Below are 26110 nucleotides of genomic sequence, written 5' to 3'. Positions count from 1 at the left end.
GCATGCCTCTCTGACAAACTGTATTGTTGTAAAAGCACACTGATACTGGACAGAGAAACAGTCAGCAACAAGGGCAGCTTTTTTTGCCAAGCACAAAACAGACTGTCCTGAGCCAAGACCTCTACTAAAGCACAAGCAGGAGCATCAGCTAGCTGCAAATGCTTACCTCGGTTTCCCGGCATCTCCACAGTGGATGAATCCCTTGAGAAAAGTCACCACGATCCCGAGCTGCCAACAGCACAGTCAGGTGGTTTCAGCTGAAGTGGTCTGAGCACTCTGGTGTGAATGAGGGCAAACAGTGAACTCTGCCAGGTTACAAAGGTCATCCTGCAGAACCTGTATGAATTACTGGATGTTAGTTCAAAAAGAGCTGCCCAGTCAGCCCACTCAGTTTAGGTGCAACGCTCATTAAAATTCTTCACTGGAAGGATTTTAATATGAAAATACAAAGTCACCCGGGGGGACTCATGGCTGTACTAGCTCAAAAGGGTGCGTCTACTCAATACTGAGCAAAGGGTCTGAATACTTACGACCATGTGATATTTCAGTTTTTCTTTTTTAATAAATTTGCTAAAATTTCTATATTTCTGTTTTTTCTGTCAAGATGGGGTGCTGAGTGTACATTAATGAGAAATAAAATGAACTTTTTTGATTTTAGCAAATGGCTGCAATGAAACAAAGAGTGAAAAATGTAAAGGGGTCTGAATACTTTCCGTACCCACTGTATAAAGGATGTTATATGTAGGCTACCTGATTTTTCTTTTTTGTTGTCCGAGGTCATTTACAGTATATAGTAAAGCCACAACTCCGAAGTGTACTGCCCCTTTAAGGAAGAAGCCGCCCACTAAAGATGTGACACAACAAGGAAGCAGAGACAGGAAGTAGGAAGTTTAAATGCAACGTTACATTAAACCAAAGTGTAGCGAACTCTCTCTGAAAACATATCACATGTATTCAACCTGCTCTGTCTGACAGGCTGCCGGGATATTACATACTGACGGTGGCGTGAGCAAAGAAATACCGTCAACAGTTCTCTGTGCGTGCAGCTGTTTGTCAGGGCAACATGTTTGCATCGCTCCTGATTCCTACTTTAACGCTACTGTTTCCAGTTGGACTGTCCTCGCTACCTCTCGTTATCAATACGTGGCCATTCAAGAATGCGACGGCTGCAGGTAAAGTTAGGCCGTACAGTCACGTGACTGCGTGTTTATACGGAACTGTTTCAAAAGTTTCATTCCGTCTAGAGTTGCAGACATTGTTGCCAAAATCTGCAGAGAAACATACATAATGCCACCCAAAATGTATATAATATAAAGGCTTTATTTATTGTATATAAATGTGTGTACGTCACGGTTATTATTATTATCTTAATCGTTTTGCACATCAAAGCATTGCTTCTTAGGCGTTAATAATAATCACTGGACAGATCAGTTGCAGGAAATTCTGCAATAACGGCTCCTGTACTTTAATGTTTGCAGCACTAATCTGCAATATATTATACAGCAAATATACTGTACCGTGTATTCTATACTTTCAATTTCATTATGAAGATGAAAACAGTCGTTTGGTCACCTGTACCTGCAAAGTAGTATTAAAAAAACTAAAATCGTAAAAATAAATTCTCCTAATGCTGTTATTGAGCCTCACAGTCTAAAAAGAAATAACATTTTCAAGCCGGTTCACATGAATTTAGCAGATGAGCCATTAGAAGCCATGACATTAGAGGATACCATGTGTCTGATATGATTTGTTGTTATTCTGGGACATCCTCGGCCTTGTGTTTTGTGACATGCGTCTACTTTGAATTGTTAAGTAACATCTGATTTCTAACAGTCTTGTTGCAGAGCAGGAGCTGTAGTGTTATGAATTAATTTAGTAGCAAATGGTCATAGCTGAGCACTGTGTCATTTTGCTATTAGATGACTCATCATAGCCCAAAAAATGTTGTTATTATCTAAGTGAATGAATTTTTTTCCATTTCATTCCTGATTAGAGTTCTGATGACACAGCTGAAACTATTAGTCGATGGATAGAAAATGTATCAGCAACTATTATAATCCACCGATTAGTTGTTTCTGTCATTTATCAATGAAATATATCAGCTTGTCGCTGTCTTATCTCCTTTGGTTTTGGACCGTTTGTCGAAGAAAAAACCCAAACATTAAAGACATCTCCTTGGGTTTTAGTAGTGAAAGGCGTTTTTCATTATTTTCTGTCATCTTATTGGCCAAGACGACAGAGAGTGAGATGTGCAAACCCTGGCAAGCACCATAACCAATTGCCAGGTCGGCTCTACCCATTTGATTTCCTACAAGATGATACATCGAGCATGTTCAAATTGAAACTGAAAATATTGTGACTTATGTGTCGAGTGGACTTCAACCAGCCGCACAGCTCAACACGAAAAAAGAAATGATAGAAATGGTGCTCGAAACATCTCAAGCGGCATCATCAAAACCTGCAGGTGATTAAAGTTCCCTCAAAAAATCTCCCCATTTGATAGATGGATAGCCTTTAATTTATCAGATGTGCATCACCTATTTTCCCCGAGGCGGGTGTGAAAATGAAAAATGCTGTCTGTTCTGTGGGTAGATATTTAAAAGTGTAGTCTGTGAGCCCCCATTGATCCGCCCATGCAGATCTCTTTTCCTTAGGGGGCTTACAGAAGCAGCTGAGAATAGCAGGCTAATCTCCTCTTCCATTCTTCTGCGTTTCCTGAGTGTAAAGGACTGTAATGCTGAGTTTGATATGTTAAAGAAAGAAAAGAAGAATTATACCCTGAGACAAGAGCACTTACCAAAGATGGTAGACAGAGAAAATGTATAGATGGATGAATCATAAGTGATAAGAGGAGGAATTGGTGGTGGCATCCCGCTGAACACAGTGTGATGGTCTGAGAATTTAGTGGCAAGCTGGTGACAGTGCTGCCAGTTGGTATTTTGATCCCCCGTGGGCACTTGGGGGATCAGTGACCAAATGCTTGTCAGCTCACATTCCATTTATTAGGAATCCATCGTAGTGGTCATCTCATGCGTCATCTTTATATATATATTTATACACACACAATTTAGTACATTACTGTTAAAATGCAGCCTATTTGTTTGCAATAATGGTCTACTACTAATTTATATCTTAGCGTCTCATTTAGTCTTTTTTACTTGCGTGATTTCCTTTATATACATCTTTAATTAGCATATTTAATTCGCATTGTTGGAGGGAACTTGAGACCCAGTATTTGACGACTGCTTCTGTAATTGTTGGGTATTTGATCCTAAATAACTTGAAACATCTGAACCTTCAACTCATCTGTGCAGATATGTAAACTGGACAAATAAATTCATTGAATTTCAATAATTACCCTTCATATTTAACATCATTTAAAATCACAATCTCCAAGAAAGCACAGCTGAGTTGGGAGATTGTTGTTGTTCACTATTTATAGGATGAGAAACCAGTACTTGTAAATAACATTTAACGCTCAACTGAAGCAATATGTGGTTTGCTAAACGTGTTTTCTGGTATCAGATCATTTTACATTAGCTGTCAAAATTGTTATAAAACAAGATATGAATTATACGGTAAAGTCTCAGAACAGGACGCAAACTTCCTTTCCCAGCATGGTTGTTTATAACTGACCTTATCTTACCTCTCCCAGGACAAAACTAAGCTCAACAATGTTGCATGGCCACTGTGATATCATGTGACCGGTGAACAGTGTTTACTTCCTTGTAGTTTATCGCGTACTGAATGTTTCACTGTGCTCTCTTTGATACTGTAGCATGGAGTGCCCTGCAGTCTGGTGGCTCAGTGTTGGATGCAGTGGAGAAGGGCTGTGCCCGCTGCGAGATGGAACAGTGTCATGGCAGCGTGGGCTATGGCGGGAACCCAGATGAGTCCGGAGAGACCACGCTGGATGCCATGATCATGAACGGGTAAACCACGGACGGGCATGAACTGCGCTTTTAGTTCAAAGCAAAAAATAGGAAATGAGATGGTTACGAATATTTGTAATGCAGCAGGAAGAAGCAGTCGATTAAGAAGATAGGTAACATGTAGAATGTGTGTGTGGCTATTTGGAACAGCTGTTTGGTTTCTATCCAGCCGCCATTTGTGCCACCTGAAAGCAGCTGTGTGAGACAGTACAAGCCCAGTTTTATCTTTGCAAATCTTCTGTTTATGCTTGAATTTCTATCAATGCTGTTGTTCTGAATTCCATAAAACAAAAAAACAAAACAAACATGAAATAGATTGAACATAAATGACCTGTATTTAATTCAAAAAGGCCACTGAAATTATGCACCAGCAGCTGTCAGCATATTGTGTTACTGTCACAAGTTGTGCTATCTCTCTGTTTTTAACATTTACGGCTGTAACTGGTTGACCTTTGCAGCCAGCCTCTCTTTAATAAAGCACTAATTAAGATTCTCATGAGGATCTGAAAGCTTGCCAGTTATTACAATTCTTACAAACATTTACACGTTCAGGAGTTATCGCGGGAGGCAAATGTCAGCTTCGCGACGCCAGACAAAAGGCAAGCAGCTTGTTATTACCATATGGAATGTTCCTTCTTCCATTTGGCAGGAAGAAAACACTTTTTTTTGTTTTGGTGACATAGTCATGAATACATTGTGGGGAGAGGATAGCCTCCAACACACTATCCAATATAGCTGCGTGAGAATCACCAGCAGACATATTGCACACTTTGACTGAGCAGAGGAATCGAAACACCTGTACAGCTATATGCGATCCAATGGAACAGCCCTGCAATAAATATGAGCTATGTAATAAATTTAAAGTGTAACGTTCATTGTTTGATCTTGTGTCTGCGAGACACTCAACTCTATGGCAACAAGGAGACTTTAGTTTGTTGAGGTGAATCAATATTAGAAGCACCTTTATGATGCAATTCATTTCATCACCACAACAAGCTGCAGCCTCAGAGGTTTTTATCACCAGGCATTTCTAGTGAATTGCATCACACTATAAAGAGATAATCGCAACCATGTAACGTGTAAGAGTTAAAGATAATATTTAGAAAATATTATGTTTTTTCTTGGAAACACAAAAGTTCTGTTTACATTCAGTGTTACCGGAGTATGTACCCTTGAGGTCTAACAAGTGTAGCGTGATGAATGCATTACCGTTCCTCAATAAAACATCGGCAAAAGCAGATTTTTCTTAAGTTTGAAACCTGCATCAGAGCCACAGATCGGTGGCACAGTGTGACATCACTGGCAGGAATGTGGAGGCTATCACTCGTTTCATCGTCGCACAAGACAAACGAAACGAGGACCCACTCTCAAAAAAAAAAAACCCCAGCTCCGTCACGCTTCGACAAGTAAGCATTCCACAGCTCTTGTGTCCAGTCAACCAGTAGTGATGCTTATTTTCTGGCTATTCTTTGTGGCCAGGGATACAATGGAGGTGGGTGCAGTTGCAGACCTGAGAAGAATCAAGAACGCCATTGGAGTAGCGAGAGCTGTGATGGAGCACACGGACCACACGCTGCTGGTGGGAGAGTCAGGTACGTGAGGATCAATACCCACAAAAGTAAAAAAACAAACAAACAAAGTATGGTTTGTAACACGTATGTTTAAAGGAGAATTTGCATACGTTTTTTGAAGCACTTCAATAAGCTTTGCTCCATAGAACACCAGCAGGTAGCGATGAATGCGTGGCCTTCAGGTTTTTTTCATGACAGCAGTAAAAGAATGGAGGAGCAGCTCATCTCTCTGCAAGTAATTTAAAGGAAACTGAAGGCCAATGTTGAAACATTTTATTCCACTATGATGAGTGACTTGTCAACCAAATAATACAACTCAAAAAACCTCCCACATTTTTTTCCCAGTGAGATTCAGTTTTGCATCAAATATGCATCCGAACTTAATTCTTATAGGAACGATAAGGTCACTGCTAAAAACAGTAGTGATGTAGGACTTGCCTAAAATGAGATTAGATGGCCTCCAGCCCCTCCTTTGTTTCCTTCTAACCCAAGGTCAGAATGTGTAACTTGACCTGAAAGTAATGCTTCTCTCTTTATAGCGTCTGTGTTTGCTGAAAACATGGGCTTCATCGCAGAAGACCTGACTACCAACAAATCTGTGAATATTTTCTCCCAGTGGCTGAAGGGCAACTGCCAACCTAATTATCGAAAGGTGTGTGCGTGTGTGTGTGTGTGTGTGTGTGTGTGTGTGTGTGTATTAGAGGATGTGTTTTTCCTCACTTGTATTGGCTACAGGCGTGCTGCTTCTAAATTGATTGATAATAAGCAGAAAAACTGACAGGCATACGAAAGAAGTTGGTGGTGGAGGTGATGCCCTACAGCGATGGCTTGTTTCTATTCTTTAAAACGAAACCTGTTCACTTCCTCAATAATGCCCCAAAATGTCCAGTGTCGGATTTCTTCTTGTTTTCTTTTCAGCCAGCCAGTTATTGCTCCAGAGAGTGTGCAGTGCCCTGTTGATCAAATGATCACCACTTGGGGCTGATCCAGTTCAAGGACCTCCACTGAAGGCCACTGAGCTGCTTCACTACCAAACATAGGAGTTAAATGCTTTTGTTGAAGGTCATCTCTTCAATGGTGGATGAAGAGAAAAATCGAAGCACTCCACTACCACCCAACTGATCCTGCCAATAAAATCGTTGTATTTGGCGAGCACCGTGAAGTTAGCGAAATGTGTTACAGATTTGGTTTAGAGGTGTACAAAAGCATGCAGCAGTAAATACTGACAAATAGTACAAGACACAAAACAGGAGAGAGTACTAAGTATTGGTCTCCATAAAAGTATGCATTCTATACTTCCATAAAGTGTACAATCCATCGGGCAGTCTCTTTGTCAATTTCAGATTGTTGCTGAGGTCACAGGAGAACAACCGAACCTCCATTCTGGGAAACTAAAGAGAATGTTTTCAAGGGTTTTACCTTCACCATCATGAAATGGAATATTTTAGACTTTGCTTTATGAATTATGCACATTAAGCAGACTAGTTGCTCCCGACTTTGGTTTATTAATGGCATGATGGCAGCCCTGTATAAAAGTAATGCTGATGCAGATACGTGCCATATGAAAAGACCTTTGCTTTAACATTTAAGTTTACCTTTTATGGCCCCGCGTTTTGTTCACTTACACTCAAAATGTGACAGACTTCCACTTGCATGCAACATCAAAGGAACAGAATGAACTTTTTCACACCTCCCTGCAGGTCAAGCTGGTGCATTGCTCACTCATGAGAGCAGAGGAGGCACCTTGAGGTAGAGAGACAGGGAAACCTTTTCTCAAACCACACTACCCTCAGGTACACTAGGTTGTCGGTCTCAATAAAACATGGGATTTGACTGCAGCAGGGATTTAAAGTGAGATGCTTTGTTCATTTAATGGTTCAGTCACTGGAAATAAGATACTGGAGAGAGTTCAGACGGAACAAGACTCCCTTCTGTTTATAATCAGGTGCCAAACCACTCGTGAGAATTGAGCTGATAGCTTTATTTCATTACACGACAGCAAATCAAAATGAATGGCTGCATTTTATCACACGCCTTGATTATGAAATTATGCAAATGGCGTTGATGTTTTCTTTCCTGTCAAAAGAATGTGTTTCCAGATCCCTCCGAGTCCTGTGGACCCTACAAGCCCAGGGCGACAGTGAGACAGAACAAGAGGCCACAGCATGCCAATACGCGCTCCCATGACACCATAGGTAGGTTTTTATCTGTTAACACGGAACGTGAAGCAAAGCCAGCTTTCCTCAGGCTTTTTATACAGTTTAGTATGTAAGCGCTTCATTGAAACCAGGCATGGATGAGAGCGAGAAGCAGCGTAATGTGCCAAAAAAAAAGAACACAGACGGACCTACTGAAGCACGGATGTAGAGGTTAACGGGGAACAATTCAATTCTGGAGGTCTTACATTTTTGTTTGTCTAAATAAAAAATCTCATCTTTAAAGGCGGCATGTCATGCTCATTTTCAGGTCCATACTTGTATTTTTGGGTTACTGCTAGAACATGTGCACATGCTTTAATGTTCGAAAAACATTATTTTCCTCATACCGTCTGTCTGAATATACCTGTGTTCACCCTCCGTCTGAAACGCTTCATTTTGCACGCCTGTCTCTTTAAGACCCCCTCCCGCAAAAAGTTCAGTCTGCTCTGATTATCTTGCGAATAAAACGTGCCGCTCCTTTGCAAAGGAAGTACTCAAGCCGCGGGCGGTATATTCTAAAGAGCCTGCATGCGGCGCAGGAAGGGGAGCCAAATCTGAACGGCTTGTTGAATCACATGGCATCTGATCCAGTCAGCCTGCAAAGAAATATGATCTATTTTTTCACAGTTTGTGGGTACCCAAATGTATGTGCACAGAAATTCTACAGAAATTGTATTTTTTGACCTGCCCCAATTTAATGTGATGTGAGGCAGACCATTGTTTGGATCAGGGCACCTGGAATCGTTAGGAATTGAATACGCTGTCAAAAACCTTCGGCAGTATTAGCGCTACCTCACAAAAGGGCTTGAAATGACTTTTTCTTTAGCTAAAAGGATATCCTGGGGGGATGGCTGACATACCATTTCTTTGGTTTTTGCACCAGGGATGGTGGCTCTTGATCGAAATGGTCACATGGCTGCTGGTACATCGACCAACGGTCTCACTCACAAAGTTCCAGGGTTTGTAGATCAGTGTCCTCATCTACAGTACATCATGTTTTAGGATACTGTTTTCAGTTGTATAACATTTTTAAGCCTTTGCCATTTAATAAAAAAAATATAAGTTACACTGTTTTTCATTTTGTCTGCACTTTGTGGCATCGTGTCTGTTTTAAAACCCTGCTCACGTTCCCGTCCTGCAGTCGCGTCGGGGACTCTCCTATCGTTGGAGCCGGGGCCTACGCAGATAGCTCAGCTGGAGGTGCTGCTGCTACCGGAGATGGAGACCTCATGATGCGCTTTCTGCCAAGGTACCCGTCGTTTGTTGTGCTTTCTTCCTCAGTTCGAAATGTACACGAAAACACCTTCCCATCATAAATAGTCATCCAGCAGAATTCCTCTCAACAGTGTTGCATTTTAAATTCCATGATAAATAGGTTGACTGGAACTCCACACTAACCAGGGTTTATTGGTACTTTTTTTAATAATAGGAATGTTAGTTTTTTTTTTCTTGACAGAAGAACTGTGTTTCAGTGACTAATGACATTTGTGTCACGTGCAGTTTTTTTAACAGCCAATTTCTGGAGTGAACCTCCTGCTGAAAGTGCAACAACATTATTATAAAAGAGTGGAGGTGTGACTACATTGCCCCAAAACTGTCATATGTACATTTCTCAGAAGGGATATTTTTGGAGACTAAAGCAGTTTGTTTCCAGGCTGTGAGAATTTGGCAGTCTCCAAAGGTTTATTTTTTTTAAAAGATTTATTTATCTAGGATAGTTTGGGGAGTACACAAGAGTGTTTTCTTTAAAGTTGCACTGAGCTTTACATTCATAGTCACACACACACACCCACTCCTGAGGGGCCGCGTATTTCAATCATAGCTTTCTGATTCACTTCCTGGAACGATTGGGGGTTGCGTTTTTTAAAGAAGACCTCGCTACTAGTGTGAACTGAAGTGTTTATCATTCATTCTCCATGCCAAACACAGTTTTTGTAAGTAAGATTACAAGCCTTCCCAGGGACCTCACTGTCAACACGTAGCAGTAACACATCACCAACAGCAGGCCGTGTTAAAATCCGTCACGCTGGTCCAAAAATCCCAAACCTTTCCTTGAACAAGTGTTATGAAATACTTTTGAATATAAAGTACCTCTCTCCAAAAATGGGAATTGTACTCTTATTAGCTTGCTATCTTGTGTGGAAAATAACACCAAAGGTGTACGGTACATCTCCTGGCATAAGAATTTACGAAGGAATACATTTTCCTCTTTATAATCCCAAACTTTTACAAGGCAATTTTAGGAAATTGCAATGCGTTACTCACTCACACTCTTATACATTTGACTGCAAATAGAGTTAATGACACCCATATGGCCTCTGTAGAGCAAGTAATTAGGATTGCGGTGATGGTCAACGTCTACAAATTGTCCCACTTGTGAACACTTATGAAGTAGTGGGATGACTCTTGCATGGAGTGAGGCTGGCAGTTTTTTTATATTTCATCAGTTTTTCTTGACATTGATTTGTTTGCATCAGATTTATCCCACACCATAATTGTAGGCGCATCCCCATCAGCCTGGTTGGTGGCCCTGACAGCACTTGTTAGCCTGCCTCATGTGTACTGCATGTAATCCTGCCAACAGTTACTTGGCCGTGGAGCTGATGAGGGCCGGGGCAGATCCCTCGGCAGCCTGCAAGACGGCCATTTCCAGAATCAAGAGGCATTACTCAGACTTCTTTGGAGCCATCATATGTGCTAACACAACAGGCCATTATGGTGAGTGTTAAGGTTCACAAATACGGACTGTTCAGCCACTGGCAAAGGTGTTAAGACACACGCGCTCGCATCTACAGAGGTGTAGACGAGCAGACGGATATGCATAAACACATTGATAGGGTACCTTTTTTTGTTATTTATATGCATTTGCTTTCAATTTGTAAAACATGTTAAACTTCCATATTTAAGTTCTGAAAAAAACATTCAAAACAATCTGTTTTGAACGGATAAATAATCTGTATGAATGTATATGGGTTGCTTCCTGCTTCCTTTTAAATAATTATTAAAATATTACCAACACTGAGTTTACACATGCTTTTAGAATATTGGCATTTTAAAGGGAATAAATACTTTTTTCTGTGTTTTTTATCTCCTAAGGTGCCGCCTGTAACAAAGTCCCGGGCTTGTCCCAGTTTCACTACATGGTGTCAAACTCAGAGTCCGTCTCACCAATCCTGAAATCTGTGGACTGCTTTTAAACGCTGTACGACTGTGTGCATCTCTTCTATGTACTTACATGAATTAACACGCCATACTGTATATTTAGGCTTGTTTTAATAAAAAAATAAAATGTAATTGTTTCTGCTTTTACTGGTTTTCATTCTGTATTTATTCATCATTCTCACGACATTGAAACGACTTTGAAACACATATTTGAAAGATTAACATACTAAGACATGATACAAATACAATGCACATTTTTGTACAAACAAGCGGTTGGGCATGATCTAAAGGTCATACAGTTGATAGATATTCTCCATTTAACAGTTGTTCAGTACAAATCTGTGTATTTTACAACGTTAATTATGAGTTAAAGAGTCTCTTTCTATATCATATCTATACCCATGTATTTAAATGAACATATAAACAGAGTTTCCAGCAGAAGTGGAACATCAACAACCAGGGAGTATTGAAACCCCCGGTCCATTCTCTGCCCACTGGAAAGAGTCACACTGTTTACCCTTTTGAAAGCTGCAAATGTAGAAATTCCGGCCGTTGTTGGGTCCCAGTTTCAGAACGGTCCTCATTAAACAGCGTTTCCCATGGTGACAAAAGGGGAAGTGCGAGTCAGCCCACTGCAACAGAGGAAATAAGTTTTTATTAACTATGTTGTTATCTTTTATTTCAGGCATTAAAATTTGATGCCAACACGTTGCAAAGGCTGGGGCTAAGCTGAAACTAATTTTCCGGGCTCCGCGATGCCACAGAGATCAGCTGCTTTCCATATTCACCTCGAAGAAGTTACACTTGGTGTCTCTGGGAAGCGAGCAGGCGTAGAACCGTCGTCCCTTGTTCTCCCCGTCCTTGTGGACCGTTCTGAGGACAGCCGGACGACGGTGCGATGCACAACACGGGGCACTGGGACTGGAAGGAGCGGAGGGGCTGCTGCGGCGCGTCGCTTCTGTTTTGCGCATACTGACAGGAGTGAAGAAAACAAGTCTTATTAGTTTGAGACAAATAGATAAAACACAAGTGTACCTGTCACGTCAAACCTCATTAGCGAACAAACAACCTCTCTTCAACAGTGTGTGCTGGTAATAATGGCATTTGCATTGCGTCCTACTCATCAATCTTCACTTTTCTTTTTAACAATGTCGCATTACAATTTCACAGTCACATGCTTTTTTTTTTCCTATCTCACTTATCTGCCTGAGGTTGCAAAAAAACTTCTCTTATTATAAACTTATTCATGAAAAGCGAAGCGAGAGATTCACTCACCTGGAGTTGGGGGCTCCATTTTGAGCATTGTTACTGGGAAAGGGGCTGTGATCAATTCTCATTTTCTTGGATGGGTGACTGTAGGAGGCCAGTGATTCCCCATTGGAGAGCTCGGCACTTTGCCTCTGCCAGCCACCAGAGGCATAATTGGAGCTTGTTGTCCCTTGGCAGACGCTGTATTTATATAAACCTCGCTCTGCCGCCAAGGAATTCAAATGACTGCCGGCTGGGGAGAGTGGGGAGTTTACAGGCTTTGGCTTCTTGCTCAAGTCAGAGAAAACAAGGGTGGAAGTCCCGAACGCAGACCTCCAGTTGACTTTGAGCTCCTCCTGTGGCTTCTTGAAGGCAGTGCAGGGGTATTTAATCAAATCAGCGGTGAAGGGTGATGCCTCAGTGTTAATGTCATCTTTGTGGACTGTGGAGACGGAAGCCAGAGTGAGAAACTCATTTCATGTTTAGCAGCTGCAGCTTATTTCCGACGCACTGGCTGCTCCCATAAAATGCAGGTTGTTGTCGGCTTTAAGCGGTTATCTCGCTATAAAATTTACCAGTAAGCAGCAGACTGCCGCGCTGTGTCGTCAAATAAAATGTCACACAAGCTGCCGTGCTGAAGAGGCGCTCATGCAAGGTCCTGTGAAACGATGCCCCATTGTAAAAAACACAAGTAGGCGAGGTTTTCAGTAACGGTGAACTACGGTGCTTGACATCAAAGTCATCGACACAAAGCTGCGGTTGAGTATTACTCTTCCCCCTCACTCAACAACCATCAATGTGCCCTTGAGCAAGGCACTCAACCCCCTGCTGTTTTAGCGAAGCAGCTCAGTGGTCAACAGTAGAAAATGGAATAAAACTGTACAAATGAAAATCTAAATATTTAGGTCAACTTTCTCTGAGGGAAATAAATGTGTCACTGGATGTTGCACATGTGTACGGCACATCTACATTTGGCTGACTCATATTTAAATGTTGAACAGTCGACAACACCATTCAAACTCAGTAACGAGTAACGTCCCTGTTGAAATGATTCACCCTCTTAAACCTTAGAGCTGCTATTCTGAGCCACTGGTGGGCCTCAGAGAGCCATCTAGTGGGATGCTGAGGTACTGCTGCATGTTTAGATTAAAGAAAAAACATTTCTATGGTAATCACAAAGCTACTTATTTTTTATATCTATATGTGCTCAATAATTCACGTAAATGGAAAAAAAATTAATTAAAATGCATAATTCCGATGAACACTTAAATGATGTCACTACGCCAATCGGGTAGAGATGCTACTAGCTAGCCAACGTCACTAAATGGATCGTTTTTTTGAAACAAGGAGATGTGGGAGACAGCCCTGTACCAGCAAAGGTCTGTTGAACACAGGGGATTTTTTTTTTTCGTGCGATTAATTTACACGTATTTTCACACGGTGAGCGTCTACAAAAGGTTAAGAAAACCCGTCTTACTGGATTTGTTGTGGCTTTTTTAATTCACGTTAATCAACAGGTAAAGACCCTTTTGTGGCAAAGTGGCTCTACAAAGTAATCTAAATGAATTTAAAATGGCCAATGTTTTTTACAGGCACTGTGAATTCAGCCACGCGCCTGTCCAGCCGTGAACAAACTCCAGTCCTGAGTGATTCTCTTACAGCTGCACAATCAGCCGTCATTAAAGAAAAGCGGGATTTCATCAGAATTTGGCAGAAACAAACCTAAAAAGAATAAACAAATACAAAGTAGAGCGTTCAGCTGTGCACCAGAGAGACAGCAGGGACACTGGTTCACTGCTGCTGTAATCTCAACATAGTCAGAGAAAAATGGCCAACTGACAGACACGCTCATTGCGCTGCAATATACTGTGCGCGCACACATGCACACACACACACACACACACACACACACACACACACACACACACACACACACAGTATCATTCATGGGTCATTCAGCTGAACTACAGCTACTATCATTTTATCTCTTGCTAACAAGGACCTTCTGTCACCCCATTAAGCTCAGTGACTGTACAAACAGGACATTTCACTCACCCTCCGGTCTTGGAGTGAGGCAGGCATCACAGGCTTTTGCTGCTGGCTGGTTGACGAGCGTGCAGAGCTGACAGGCCCAGTCCTCTTCCTCCCTCTTAGCCACGTTATCGTTGGTCCTCTCACTGTAGGCCCAGCTAATCAAACTGTTCCTGACCGGGAGCTTACTGGAGAGAAGAAACGCAAGAGGGACGGCGGTTAGAAACCTGCTAAAACAGGCGCACTAATGAGTCAAACGTGTTCACTGTGGCGGCAATAATGCCGCTGTGTTTGTTCATCCTAAAAATTGGACACACACTTGTACCCATCAATGAGGGGAGACACATTGTTTTGACTCCTTTTTGTTATTCTAATATTTTGTCCACCTCATCTATATCAATGATGGTAGGCTACGTTTCTGAAACACCAATCAGAATGACAATTCAATTACACAGCAGCACAAAATACTGAATCACCAACTTTCTAAAACAACAAAAACAGAAAACATGATCTTACAATGTGTGCATGTGTAAACATACATGGATTATTCATATTACAGGCATTCATTATTAGGAACTGCAATAAGAGCAATACAAATATATACTATAAACAACATATACTATTGTTGTAAGCCGATTGAAGGACACACAGGCAAAGAGAAGAGGCAACTTTAACTTGACAAACATTTGCAGATCAAGCAGAGGATGAAGATATGCGACAAGGCAACGGGTTTCACATAATTGCTCCGAGCATACATGTTAGTGCTCTGACATGAAGCTCAGCTATGTTTGACAAGAAGGCAAATCTGCAATGCCAACAGTCATGGAGGAGGAAAGTAGCAGCGGCTTTCAGGAAACTTTCCTCACAGATTGCTTTATCGGCTGTGTAATGCGTTGTAAGGGCTTTAGGCTCTAACCCCTCGCAAAGCTTTGCTCAAATACAACCCAGGAGGTGTTGAGCCTGTGCCCTGTCTGGCAAACGCAGCCATATATGCGCATTAATTTCCCCCCCCATAACACTTCCCACTCCCTGCCAAGCCCATCTGCCTGCAAAGATGGCCTCGCTAAATTTGAGCGTATTATCTAAAAAGGCTTTAGAACTTTTCTGCAAAGACTAGATTTGGAAAAATGACACCGTGTCGCTTCTTGGTATTGAATCAAAAATTATTAAAATGTATTAAGAAAAATCGAATGTAAAAAGGTTTTATCCTATTGGAACCTTTTATTTTAAAGATTTAAAAAAGTAAATACACTAAATGTAATGTAAGCCAAACAACAATTACATTTTTTGTCTTACTTCAGGTTATCAAATATCTTTGAGCAACACCGAGACCAAACTCCAGTGAAACAATCCCTGCATGAATGCCAGACACTATACCTCTACAGTCAAAGTGCCAAATGTCTGAGGATTTGTACCTGACGTCGACCCCGCTGGGATCTCCCTTCTGACAGCTCCCGCAGAAGTAAGTCATCCTGCCATTGTCTCCGAGACGACACACTGCGATGACATGAAAGCACTGGCCGCACCGGGGACGCTTGTAGACTTTGTAATGTTTGTAGAGGGGAGAGCCAGATTTGCGACACTGATAGAGATGAGGAAGGCAGACAAGAGTGAATAAAAAAAAGACAAGGATAAAGAGCAAACAAAAAAAGCATTCACCTTTGCTTGCTTATCTATTATGCATGGACAGGAATATTTGTTTTATCTTTTCTCTCGGCGGTGGGGCTTTGGCTTTTCCTCTCCTTCCTCTGCAATGCAGGATTTGAAGTTAATCTGCTGTTGCGAGTCAGTCTAAATGAGGTGTCAGCTAAATACCTGCAAGTAACTGTGCACGCACATACAGAGCTATACCACTGTTTTGAATACTGCCTCAGCTATTGATGTAGAAACGTCTAACCTTGCAAAACAGAAGAGTGAAATCACGCGTCATCTTCACCAAGTGGTGGATCTGCTCGTCTGTCAGCTGTTGGACCTGAAGAATCAAGCGGCACAGTTAGCTCCGGCTCACCGACAGAGAGAGAACAAACCTCGTTTGTATAGCTCTTCATTTCAAGGCAGAGATGAAAGGCGCTTCACAGTCAGAAAATCAATAATACACTCATATAAACAATAAAAACAGCAGACAGGAACGAGAAAAACTGGATTTAAAATGATGCAACGGGAAAAGAAAAATGACATACAATGTATTTCTAAGACTTGAAGGCCAGGCAGCAAAGAACCTAACTATGGCTCACACAGAGTGAAGAAGAAAAAGCACACAAACTTACACCACTTGTAGCTTTTTCAGGACAGCTCGGGGCTTGATGAAGGAGGGGAAGCGCGTAAAGATTCAGAGGACCCAGAAGAAGGGGCCAAAGGTCCGGCATGCTATATTTTTAAACCCCATCAAACCATAGCTGCGTAGTAGCAGTATTCATGGCGCAAAGTGTCTCTTACTGGCAATGGATAAAAATAAAAATCACACTTTTCTTCTCCGGGTTGCTTAATGGGAATATTTCCTAAGAGAATTGTGAAGCATTGGATCTTTCTCATTTCACGTGATATGATTTCCAGATCATGAATAATAAATATTAAAGTGATGTTTTGTAAAAACATGTTAAGAGTCAGAGGGAAAAGTCCCTATTTGAGTCTCGACAAAGACGATATACATACAAGAAATAAAATCCCCAATTCAAAACAGGCGCATCTGTGTCGCAATGCGCTTGTTTTTTCTTTCCCCTGCTTCACCCTCCTCATTGCAATGCATCAGTCAATCATGCAGGAGCTTAAAGGTTGGGTTTCTTTTTCTGTGAGAGTTGTCTTGCATTTTTATTTTTTATTTGTTCCTCTGCTGAACACAATCCATCAGCTTTCCCGTACCTTCACGGCCGGGTGGAGGCCCGAGTCAAACAGGGCTTCGTTTTTAATGATGTTGCCGACTCCTGGCATGACGGCCTGGTCGAGGAGAACGTCGCACAGCATCCTGCTGCTTTGGCTCCTCACCGCCTCCACGGAGCGGCAGAAGCTGAACTTGGAGGAGCACACGTCCAGACTCTCCAAGGCCCTCACCCTTTGCTCACAGTCCTCTGTCAACCTGCAAGTAACGCACTTTTACAACACTGGAGGAACTTAGAAAACGTGTGCCACGAGGTTCTGGAGGTTAAACATTTCAAAACGGTTTCATATATTCTGTTCTGTTTGTTATGAGGTAGGACAGCATAGGTTAAACTTTCAGACGGCAGAAATAAATGTGTGTCTGGCTACTGAATAGTACACCGGGACCTTACAGTCAATGAACAGGACAAATGTCGACGCCGTGTTTTTCATGCAACAGTAGCGGCCGTCTTCAGACACAGCCTAATGTAGGACATGCCCACTGAGTGAGACTCACACTCCAAGGTGAACCTCTGTCACCTCAATCTATCCAGGCTACGCCGGTGTCCCTGTTACCTTATTTCCACCGTGCTGTCAAAGAAGCACACCGTGTCGTTAGTCAGGTGTATTTGCAGCACCGGTGCAGAGCCGGTCCTATCCTTCCTCTCAGCAGGGTTTATACGCATTGATCCATTCATCCCAAAATGGACTCTGAAGGATGGGAGCATGGAAGAAAAAGAAGGGAAGAAGACGACAAATTCAACTTACAGATAGCATGTCTCAGTTTGTGTAGAAGGCTTGGTAACAAAACGACGGAAAGGAGGCCCGGTGGTGGGAGACACTGGAAACGTCGCAGGCTCAAACCCCAACATGCTGAAGGGTTCTCACGCAAAGCAAGAACACTTCAACCTGCTTGCTCACTTCAGTGCAGCTGTGTATCCTCGAAAGACGACTGATTGATTTTATTTCATGATTAAAATAAGTACAGTGCAACTCTATACGTTGTTACAATTTGGGTTGGGTTATTACATGAAGACATGTACAGTGTGTACTGTGAGAAAATACAAGTGTATCAGCTGTTAAAGATTATACAATGTTGTTTTTGTACAGTTGAATTATCCCTTTAATATCTCTGGCTGCATTGCAAATCAATGATAGAAGTATCTGGATTTATTGAGTATTTGATTCAATGGATTAGCCAAAAACAGATAAATGTTGTTTCTCAACTGACTTGACGTACTCTACTGCTGAAAGTCCATCAGGTCACATAAACTGACCGTGTAACAGTATTTGGATTAACCCCAAAACCCCGGGTAGCATTGACTGAGCTAGAAGTGAGGCTACTCAGAGATTGTCACTGTGTTTTAAAAAGCATAGTTTATATTTTTAGTACACACTGCAGCTGCCCTTATAAAACATGAACTGTTGCATGCAGTATGCATTACGTTGCACTTTGACACTATAGCTTATATACCTGCTGTGCAGAGGATTGTGGGTCAGAGTAGCCAGAGAAGCATGCTTGCGTGCATACTGCAAAAGGCGACCAGATGCAGTAGGACATCATGGTATTTTTATCATACTGGATTTGTGATTTGTATTGGGACATATTTAATCTTTTCCTGGCATACTAGATAGTATAGTAATACGGGTATTGGAAGGCGCAGTAAACAGGCTTGTTCGTAGATTTGATCCCCAGCCATCGCCGCACAATGCATGCCGGTTAGATTTGTGTCCGTCTTGATCCAGACTTGCTCTGACGCCATGCACACATGGCCGACAATAACCTCAAGCTATCGAGGCCACTGCAGTTTATAGAGCCATGGCCCCAGTTTCTCTCATCCGACAGCGAGACCCAGGGCATCATGGGAAACGCCTGGCTGTCGCCTGATCAAAGACGCCGATTGGCTCTTTTAAATTTTGACAACAAATCCCAACTATTTGTCTTCAATCCTAATTTTCTGTGCAATTTAACGTATGATTGTAGGCTATTAGTCTTATGTTGCGCAATGACGGTCTAATCTGTCAACAAACATATATTGTGTGGTTGATGATAAATGTTGTTTATATAGCGCTTATCAAAACAAGTGTCAATTACAAAAGTAAAGCATACATGTATGTATATATATATATATATATATATATATATATATATATATATATATATATATATATATAATTTTTTTTACAAACAAATTTAAATAAATCTGATTGTGGTGTCCAAACTACAGGTATCCTACAGATGGATCTAGCAGGATGTACATATTGCTGTGACTTCCTGCTTTTAGTCCCCGCCCCCCTGCTGCTGCTGCAGATCTTTTCCTCCTTCCAGGCACAATTCATCTCGAACCAGCCTAATCTTTTTTTTTTCTGGCAAACTAAGAAGTATGGTACTATGAGTATTGTAATGCACACGTAGTAATTGCAAGTGTACAGCCCTCTACTTTACCTCAACGTTCTTGCACCAAAGTACATGAAGAGCTCCTTGCCCAGAGTTTCCACTCCGGTGTACGGACAACCAACAAAACCGTGGAAGGCATTTCCGGAAGGGTTGTTTTTCTGTTAGGAGACAACAAAACGTTAACGGAAAACGAGCTGGAGAATTATCTAACTGCACAAACTCCAGCGCTAATTGCGTCATAACATAACTTACGGTGGATGTTATCAAACTGCCTCTGGTTTCCTTCCATTTCTGTCCTTTTTGGACTTTAGAGCGGATTTTCTCTCCGTTTAACGTGCACCCCGGACCTTCAACCATCTTCAAGTTCAGATTAAAAACAAAAACATTTACCAGTAAAACTGTCCTGCAGCGGCTGAATGGAAAGTAAAACGTTGTTGTCGTCTCGATTCCCCGCCACGGGATTCAATTTTGCGCATGCGTTGTGCGGTTTGTATCCGGAAGTAGGCGGTACATGAATGCATGCGCCTATTACTGTCAATTACCTGTACTATGTAAAACTCAGAACAATTACTGGTAGTTACATTTGCACAGCATGGACATTAATCATTACATTACAATACATTTTACACCACCTTTTAAAGCTTGTTTATGTACAGATTGATGCATTACTGCCTTTACCTTCAATTACTACTTCAACCACCAGTCATGGGAAGTTACATGTGAAATCGTAAAGCAATGGAGATAGTTGGCTAAATTCAGATTTCTCAATTTGCAGCCTTTTTGGAAAGTTTACTCCAAATATTTACATGCAAACCCCTTGATACAGTGTAACACATTTATTTTAGGACTAGTTTTAAAAATAGAAGGATTTACTAGTCTGACACTGTACATTTTTTGAGACACTTTACAGGAGACAATAATCTGTGTTACATCTAGGGGTGGGCGTAATTGTATTGACTGTCCACTTGAGGGCGCTGCTGTACCATTCGTGGGACTAATGCCCACACAAAGTATGACTTAACCTATAATAGATCGATAGATAACCAGACAGACAGGTAGATGTGACACGCATGAAGGTATACCTACTAACTTTTTCTGCATGTTTGAGTTTTCAGTCTGAATTACAAGAAATTAGTGTAATTGATCCACACACATTGAGTCATATAAAGTAACTATGTAGTGAACCTTTATTTCACATTACATGGTGATTCAAGTTCCTTAGAATGCCCTTGATGTGTCTCCCTTACTCCATCCATCATACTATCACCCCAGGTTGTTTGTATCGGCCAGATGTGAGCCTTATGGCCTTGTCATACAACCTTCCATTCCTCCACCAGGGTGTCCCATCTGGCTCAAAAAATAAAATTCAGAGGAATTGTAATTTGCATTATTGTCAAAAGATTTTCTGCATGGCTTGCTTCCGTAATTGCAACAACTTGTTTGCTCTGCAGTTTCACCATCCAGAAGCCCTTCTGTGGGCCCAGATAAAAATAGATAGACTCCATGTTCTCCAGCCAAGTGTACAGCCATCCCCTCCTTCAAAAAAGGCAGCACTCAGCAATAACGTGTATTAACATCTGAAGCCTGCTCTCTCACGTTGGCTCCAAAGGGAAGTGGCATACTTGAAGCTGGGTCTCACCCAAGGAATTATAATGTAATTCAATCCAAGTAGCAAAACAATAAAAATGGATTGTGCCCTCTTGCAGTCCTCAGGACCTACAGTATCCCAGGATAAAAGCAAAAATGTATCCCTTCATATCTGCAGTGTTCTGTTCCCTCCACAGAATGAGACACGTTCAAGATTAAAGGGAAACTACCATGCCATGTCGTCTGATGAAAATGACCACAATGACCTAAAAGAACTCTGTTCATGTAACTTTTCATAGTGTTAGCAGTCTGTGAAGTTCTCCACAGTGTATGCAACCAAGGGTAGAGCCGTAAATGCGGCCAAAGGATAAAACTGGGCCAAATTTTTACGTTTTATGACAATACTGAGAAATAATAAAGTACAAACAAACGCATCGATTCAATAACTGGAGAAAGAACTTAAGCACTACTCTTGTGATATTGGTCCTTAGCCGGTTTCTTTGTAATAAAGTTGTATCATCAACTAAGGACGGACTGACGATCATGTACTATATTGCCTCTTATGTGTTTAATCCTCTTTATTGCAATCTATTGACTGATTGCACCTATAAAAACATGCTTTCCAAGAGTAAACTTGATAGAATGGTAAAAATATCAAAGTACAGATTAGCTGTCTATTGTCCGTCTTTCACTCTACAGTAGGTTGTTGTTTTCCCTGCTTTGCTTTGTGCACCAGTTTGAACTGCGAAGCTTTTAGTTTGCTGATGTGCCCCCACACCAACCTTCACCGAGAAAACCTCTTGTTCATTTTCGTTTTGCTGACAATACAGTGGCATCTGCTTTGTACTACTGTAAGAAAGGGCAAACCGTGGGCTCTTAAAGATGTTTAAAGAGATTTTTGCTCAGTGAAACCTCTGAGACTAAACTCAACAACAGACTCAATGGAGCGAGCACCACAGAGCCTTGCAGTTTGTCAGCTAAATACAAAAAGTGCAGCTACAGAAGTACAGTGTTCCGCGAACTAGATGATCACCCAGGCGTGGCCGGCAAACTGATGAGCACTGGGGGGAAAAGTGTCAAGGTGTGTCAAGATAAATGCACCGTGCTCTCAGGTGTGACACACAGGAGGAAGCCAAAGTGGATCCTCAGAATGTGGAATTGGACATCTCTACCTGGTGCATGTACAAACAGAGGTGTGTATGCGAGTGTGTGTGCATTTTTTGTGGGTCTGTGCACGTGGAAATTCCTCTGCAACAACCCATGAACTTATTTAGCCACAACTATGAGTTAGATATGATGATTATTTTACTCTCAGTGACTAGAGCAAACAATCATTGTTAAAATGATTATTTATTAAATATTTGAATTCATCTTACCTGTTGGAAATAGCTATCAGATTTAGCAATTAAAGATGGCTTATCTCAGAAGACTTTAAATGTCTATTTACGACGTATTTACACCACAATTTTAATTGGAATTTCATAGAAAGGTGTGGCTCAGTTTGAGTTAAATTGTCCGGGTTTAAGTTGGACAAAGTGTATTGTCTGTATTAATGTTTTGGTTATGATTTTATTTGAAAAAAAAGGCCCTGGTCGAGTCCACAGAGTTTACAATTTGCATGCTAATAAATGACCTTTTGTACAAATAAGTACCTATTTCCCTTTAATTAATCAGCCTCCCATCTGACCGTGTGTTTATACTTACACAAAATCACATCTGGCAATCATTCAGTGTGCCCAGTGCAACAACTCTTGCTGGCCAGTGAGCTCTTGAAGTTTGAAAATGATCTGCCAAAAGGAAAAGATGTTTGTGTCCAGAAAACATAAAGTTGATATACCTGATGGGACCTCAGTGCCTTGCTTTGGCCGGGCCGATGATTTTCTTCCAACAGATTACTCATAACTTTAGACTTTTGGTAAAAACTGAATAAAGAGCATACCGGCAATGATACTATTTTTGATACAGCTGTCGATCGATAGCTCAAAGTCAAAGTCTTTTTCAGACCTATACTCTGTGGCACAGAGGAGCACAGATACACACAGATGTAATTTAAATGAAGGTACAAGCTTGCACAGCAACTACAATTCACAAATTTTATTGAACCATTATGAGACTCCTAATGGATGAAGCAAACTGTCTTGAGACTTGCAGAGATCTTCTAACGATCTCCTAATTGTTACATTAAATTAGTAGTAGGCGTGCAGCTGTTACTCTCTTTTTGGTGTAAATACATTTATGTGTCTTTTTGTGCACCTATCTGTGGACACATACTGTACGTGTATATGCCCGTCGCAAATGTGCATGGATACATGATTCATGTGTGTATTTATATTGAGGATATTAAAACACACCATCTAATAAACTGCAGTCTGTGTGATGAATACTTCACGAGTTCTGAAGTAAAATAGGATTTCATTCATTAAACAAGAGTCAAAAGCCCATTTCATTGCTGGGAAGGTGAGCATGAGCTGGCTATTGACTTGCAGTGCATAATTAATTAGTTTAACACTATAAGGAATGTTGAGTCAACTATGTCATTTTACATGTTTCTTATTCTCCTCGTTCTAGCTTAATTTGGGATTCTTTTGGGAGGCGTTTTTGCAAGTTACAAGGCCTTTATTTAAACAAATTTGCCACGGACTGTACGGAATCCGTGGTTGTTAATTACTCAAAATATTTGCTGTTAGACTATAGCTGCAGTATAAAGGGGTGTGAAAATGGCACAAATCCTTTTAAGTATGTAGAAAAATAGGCTCATACTCTTCAAACAGAATAGTGTTTATGTTTTTCTCTGGAAAAGTTGAGCGTATAAAACTGCCTGTAAAGCAAAAATGACAGTTGTTTCTTTGGCAGAGGGAAGCTTAACTGCAGATGGAGATGCGTTGCTATGCAACTGGGATTTCAAAAGTACTTGCCGCACCAGGGTCACATTTCAATGTCTGTCTCTACTAGCCTGGCAGGAACTGATGACTTCTAATAATGCTATTTTTAAAGCTTCTCATTTGCAAACCTCAAAAATTTAAATATTCCATAGCATACACAGTATAATGTGATTGTATATTATTCAGGAAATATGGGGGAACTGCTGCCTTTTTACTCTGGTTCATATCACTTCTAAATCATACTTTATTATTCCAGGGACAAAATGAAGTGGCATGGTACATATTCATATTGCAATTATTAAATGCTATGTTGGCAACCCACACATTTAAGGTTAATCTAATGTTGATCCTGTAAGTAGCAGAGAATAATAGCTCAAATAAAGACCTAAATGAAAATGTAGAATGTGGTGCATAGAAAAGCTAAAGAATCCTACCTTCCTGTTTCTAAACGTCTTACTTTTGACTCATCCTGTTATCTTTACAAATACATCTGTTTCCAAACTACAGTCCATTTTTCCCCCATAAACCCCTTCAACCCAGCTCCCATATTCCCAAATCTAAAGGGTGTATTAAGTTAAATGCACATCACACAATATGTTCATTGTGTCACCTGGAGGATTTTTATTATTGTTCCATCAGTATTTTCACTGGTCAAGGGTTTTGAAATAGCACACATTGGGTTAGGAAAAAAACTGCCTGAACACACGCACTTCAGAAGAAAGTCCCGCTTGTTTGGCCCTCTCAGCTGGAAACATCCTGAAGAGTGCTATTTTAAAGATGTAAATGACAGGTCACGTTACTCACGCGACTCAAAAACTTAAAAAACGACTTGTGAAGATTGGAGTGGAGAGCTGCTTCCCTGGGCTTCCACAGCCCAGCTCACCACATCAAACCACATCCCAGCACTCAGCTCACACACGGCACCTTTGAGACGGGGAGGCCTGCTGGGAGACGGAGAGGTCAGCTGAGCAGGGCGGGTGCCTTCTGAAGTCGTGTACCGAGTCCACCATGGAATGACCTGGAAAACAGGAAACACCTAACACAGTTTCTTTTAATGGGAAGTCAGTCACTGCAACAAAACAACACACAACATCACAGGAACAGCCGTACACACGTTCCAGAGGCTGGGCAAGGGGCAAAATAATGCGGAAAAAGGCTAAAACAGCAGATACAAAGACACCCTGCAGCTCTTTCATTAGCACAACACAAAAGCCAAGTTAGTGGCTTTTGACATGATCGGGATAAATTTATTCAGAACAAAATGGCTGCAGGGATAAGCGACAGTTCAGTATTACAGTAAGCTATTTATCCTCTAGGTGGCAGTGTTCCCTTCTCCATCAGTGATGCTCTCTTCTGGAAGGAATTGGACTAAAAAACACAGATTTCTTCCCTGCCGCTCACACCAGGCTCCACTTGTCACTGGGAGAACTGGTGCAACATCAGGCATCCAAATAACTGCTTGAGTGTAAATCCAGACATCCAGCTCTTTGAGCTCACCCGACCGCTGCTGTCAGGTGGAAAAGGTAAATGTCAGTTTACATCATCAATAATCTCTATTACCCCCATACAGAGCATATACTGTTAGACAAATTTGATAATGGCACATTTAATTAGATGTAAACGATGGCACTTGCGATAATGGACATGAGGCTAGCTCAGTGAGGAAACCTCAGCACAAGACCAGGGCAGGGTTTCTGCTGGAACATGTTCCAAAAAAACATACTTTTTCTTAATATACATGTATTCACCATACTGTCAGAAATTATCTGTTTTAGCACCTGCCCCTTTATTAAGCACCCCCCCCCCCAAAAAAAAATACCCATTGGCTTGTGAGAAAAATATTGCACCTTTGCAAAGGTGAATCTCAAGCGGTGGGTGGAGATTCAATCCACCTGTAATCACACCCAACAGTGATCGGGTCACTGGGTCTCCATGATCTGTGACCAGTTTTGGCCTAATCACAAATAATTGATATTGTAAGTAAGTTAATGAGTACATCTATTTATCACAAAGGGATTCACAATACGTAACCTGTCAACAGACATAACATATAAACTTAAGAAGCTGCTTTTTAAATCTCCACACATGTCCAAAATCTGAAGGGAGACAGTTCCGACGTTTAGGAGCCACAACCTCAAAAGCACAGTCTTCTACAGTTTTAAATCTAGAGCGAGGAACAACCCACAAACCCTGATCAGAGGACCTTAGTGACATACTGTAAGGCTGCAGTAGATCTCTAAGGTAGACA

At 41.3% G+C, this 26110-nt stretch overlaps 2 protein-coding genes across 3 annotated transcripts; one reads left to right on the top strand and one right to left on the bottom strand.

Moving 5' to 3' along the window:
• The first annotated feature begins 867 nt into the window (after nucleotides 1–867).
• On the top strand, nucleotides 868–11010 carry aga (aspartylglucosaminidase). 2 transcript variants are annotated; one of them, XM_076103173.1, is made up of 9 exons: nucleotides 868–1172; nucleotides 3779–3932; nucleotides 5412–5524; nucleotides 6043–6155; nucleotides 7590–7698; nucleotides 8585–8660; nucleotides 8843–8950; nucleotides 10286–10419; nucleotides 10798–11010. In XM_076103173.1, the coding sequence occupies exons 1-9, from the start codon at nucleotides 1064–1066 to the stop codon at nucleotides 10896–10898; spliced, it is 1017 nt and encodes a 338-aa protein (XP_075959288.1). In that variant the 5' UTR covers nucleotides 868–1063; the 3' UTR covers nucleotides 10899–11010. The 2 variants fall into 2 exon arrangements, with proteins under 2 accessions (XP_075959288.1, XP_075959289.1); XM_076103174.1 differs by lacking the exon at nucleotides 868–1172 and adding an exon at nucleotides 1863–2464.
• neil3 (nei-like DNA glycosylase 3) lies at nucleotides 10798–19839 on the bottom strand. Its single transcript, XM_076103172.1, has 10 exons — nucleotides 19646–19839; nucleotides 19442–19551; nucleotides 17572–17706; nucleotides 17002–17215; nucleotides 16040–16114; nucleotides 15558–15724; nucleotides 14167–14330; nucleotides 12139–12553; nucleotides 11652–11835; nucleotides 10798–11495 (listed from the first exon to the last, which is right to left on the bottom strand). Exons 1-10 carry the CDS (start codon nucleotides 19748–19750, stop codon nucleotides 11313–11315), a joined length of 1752 nt encoding a protein of 583 aa, XP_075959287.1. The 5' UTR covers nucleotides 19751–19839; the 3' UTR covers nucleotides 10798–11312.
• Between the last annotated feature and the right edge of the window lie 6271 nt (nucleotides 19840–26110).

Source organism: Anarhichas minor, unplaced genomic scaffold (assembly GCF_050575085.1).
Source record: "Anarhichas minor isolate MPS153535 unplaced genomic scaffold, ASM5057508v1 ptg000028l, whole genome shotgun sequence".
NCBI classification, from domain to species: Eukaryota; Metazoa; Chordata; class Actinopteri; order Perciformes; family Anarhichadidae; genus Anarhichas; species Anarhichas minor.
This window is presented reverse-complemented; position numbering and strand designations above follow the sequence as displayed.

What these genes read in the sequence shown, in the direction of transcription:
- aga (XM_076103173.1), top strand. Translation starts at nt 1,064, where the DNA reads ATGTTTGCATCGCTCCTGATTCCTACTTTAACGCTACTGTTTCCAGTT. An exon ending in CAAGAATGCGACGGCTGCAG is followed by an intron (nt 1,173 to 3,778) that starts GTAAAGTTAGGC and finishes TTGATACTGTAG; the next exon opens with CATGGAGTGCCCTGCAGTCT. An exon ending in CTCACTCACAAAGTTCCAGG is followed by an intron (nt 8,661 to 8,842) that starts GTTTGTAGATCA and finishes CCCGTCCTGCAG; the next exon opens with TCGCGTCGGGGACTCTCCTA.
- neil3 (XM_076103172.1), bottom strand. Translation starts at nt 19,750, where the DNA reads ATGGTTGAAGGTCCGGGGTGCACGTTAAACGGAGAGAAAATCCGCTCT. An exon ending in GCAGTTTGATAACATCCACC is followed by an intron (nt 19,552 to 19,645) that starts GTAAGTTATGTT and finishes GTCTCCTAACAG; the next exon opens with AAAAACAACCCTTCCGGAAA. An exon ending in CCAAGTGTAACTTCTTCGAG is followed by an intron (nt 11,496 to 11,651) that starts GTGAATATGGAA and finishes CCTCTGTTGCAG; the next exon opens with TGGGCTGACTCGCACTTCCC.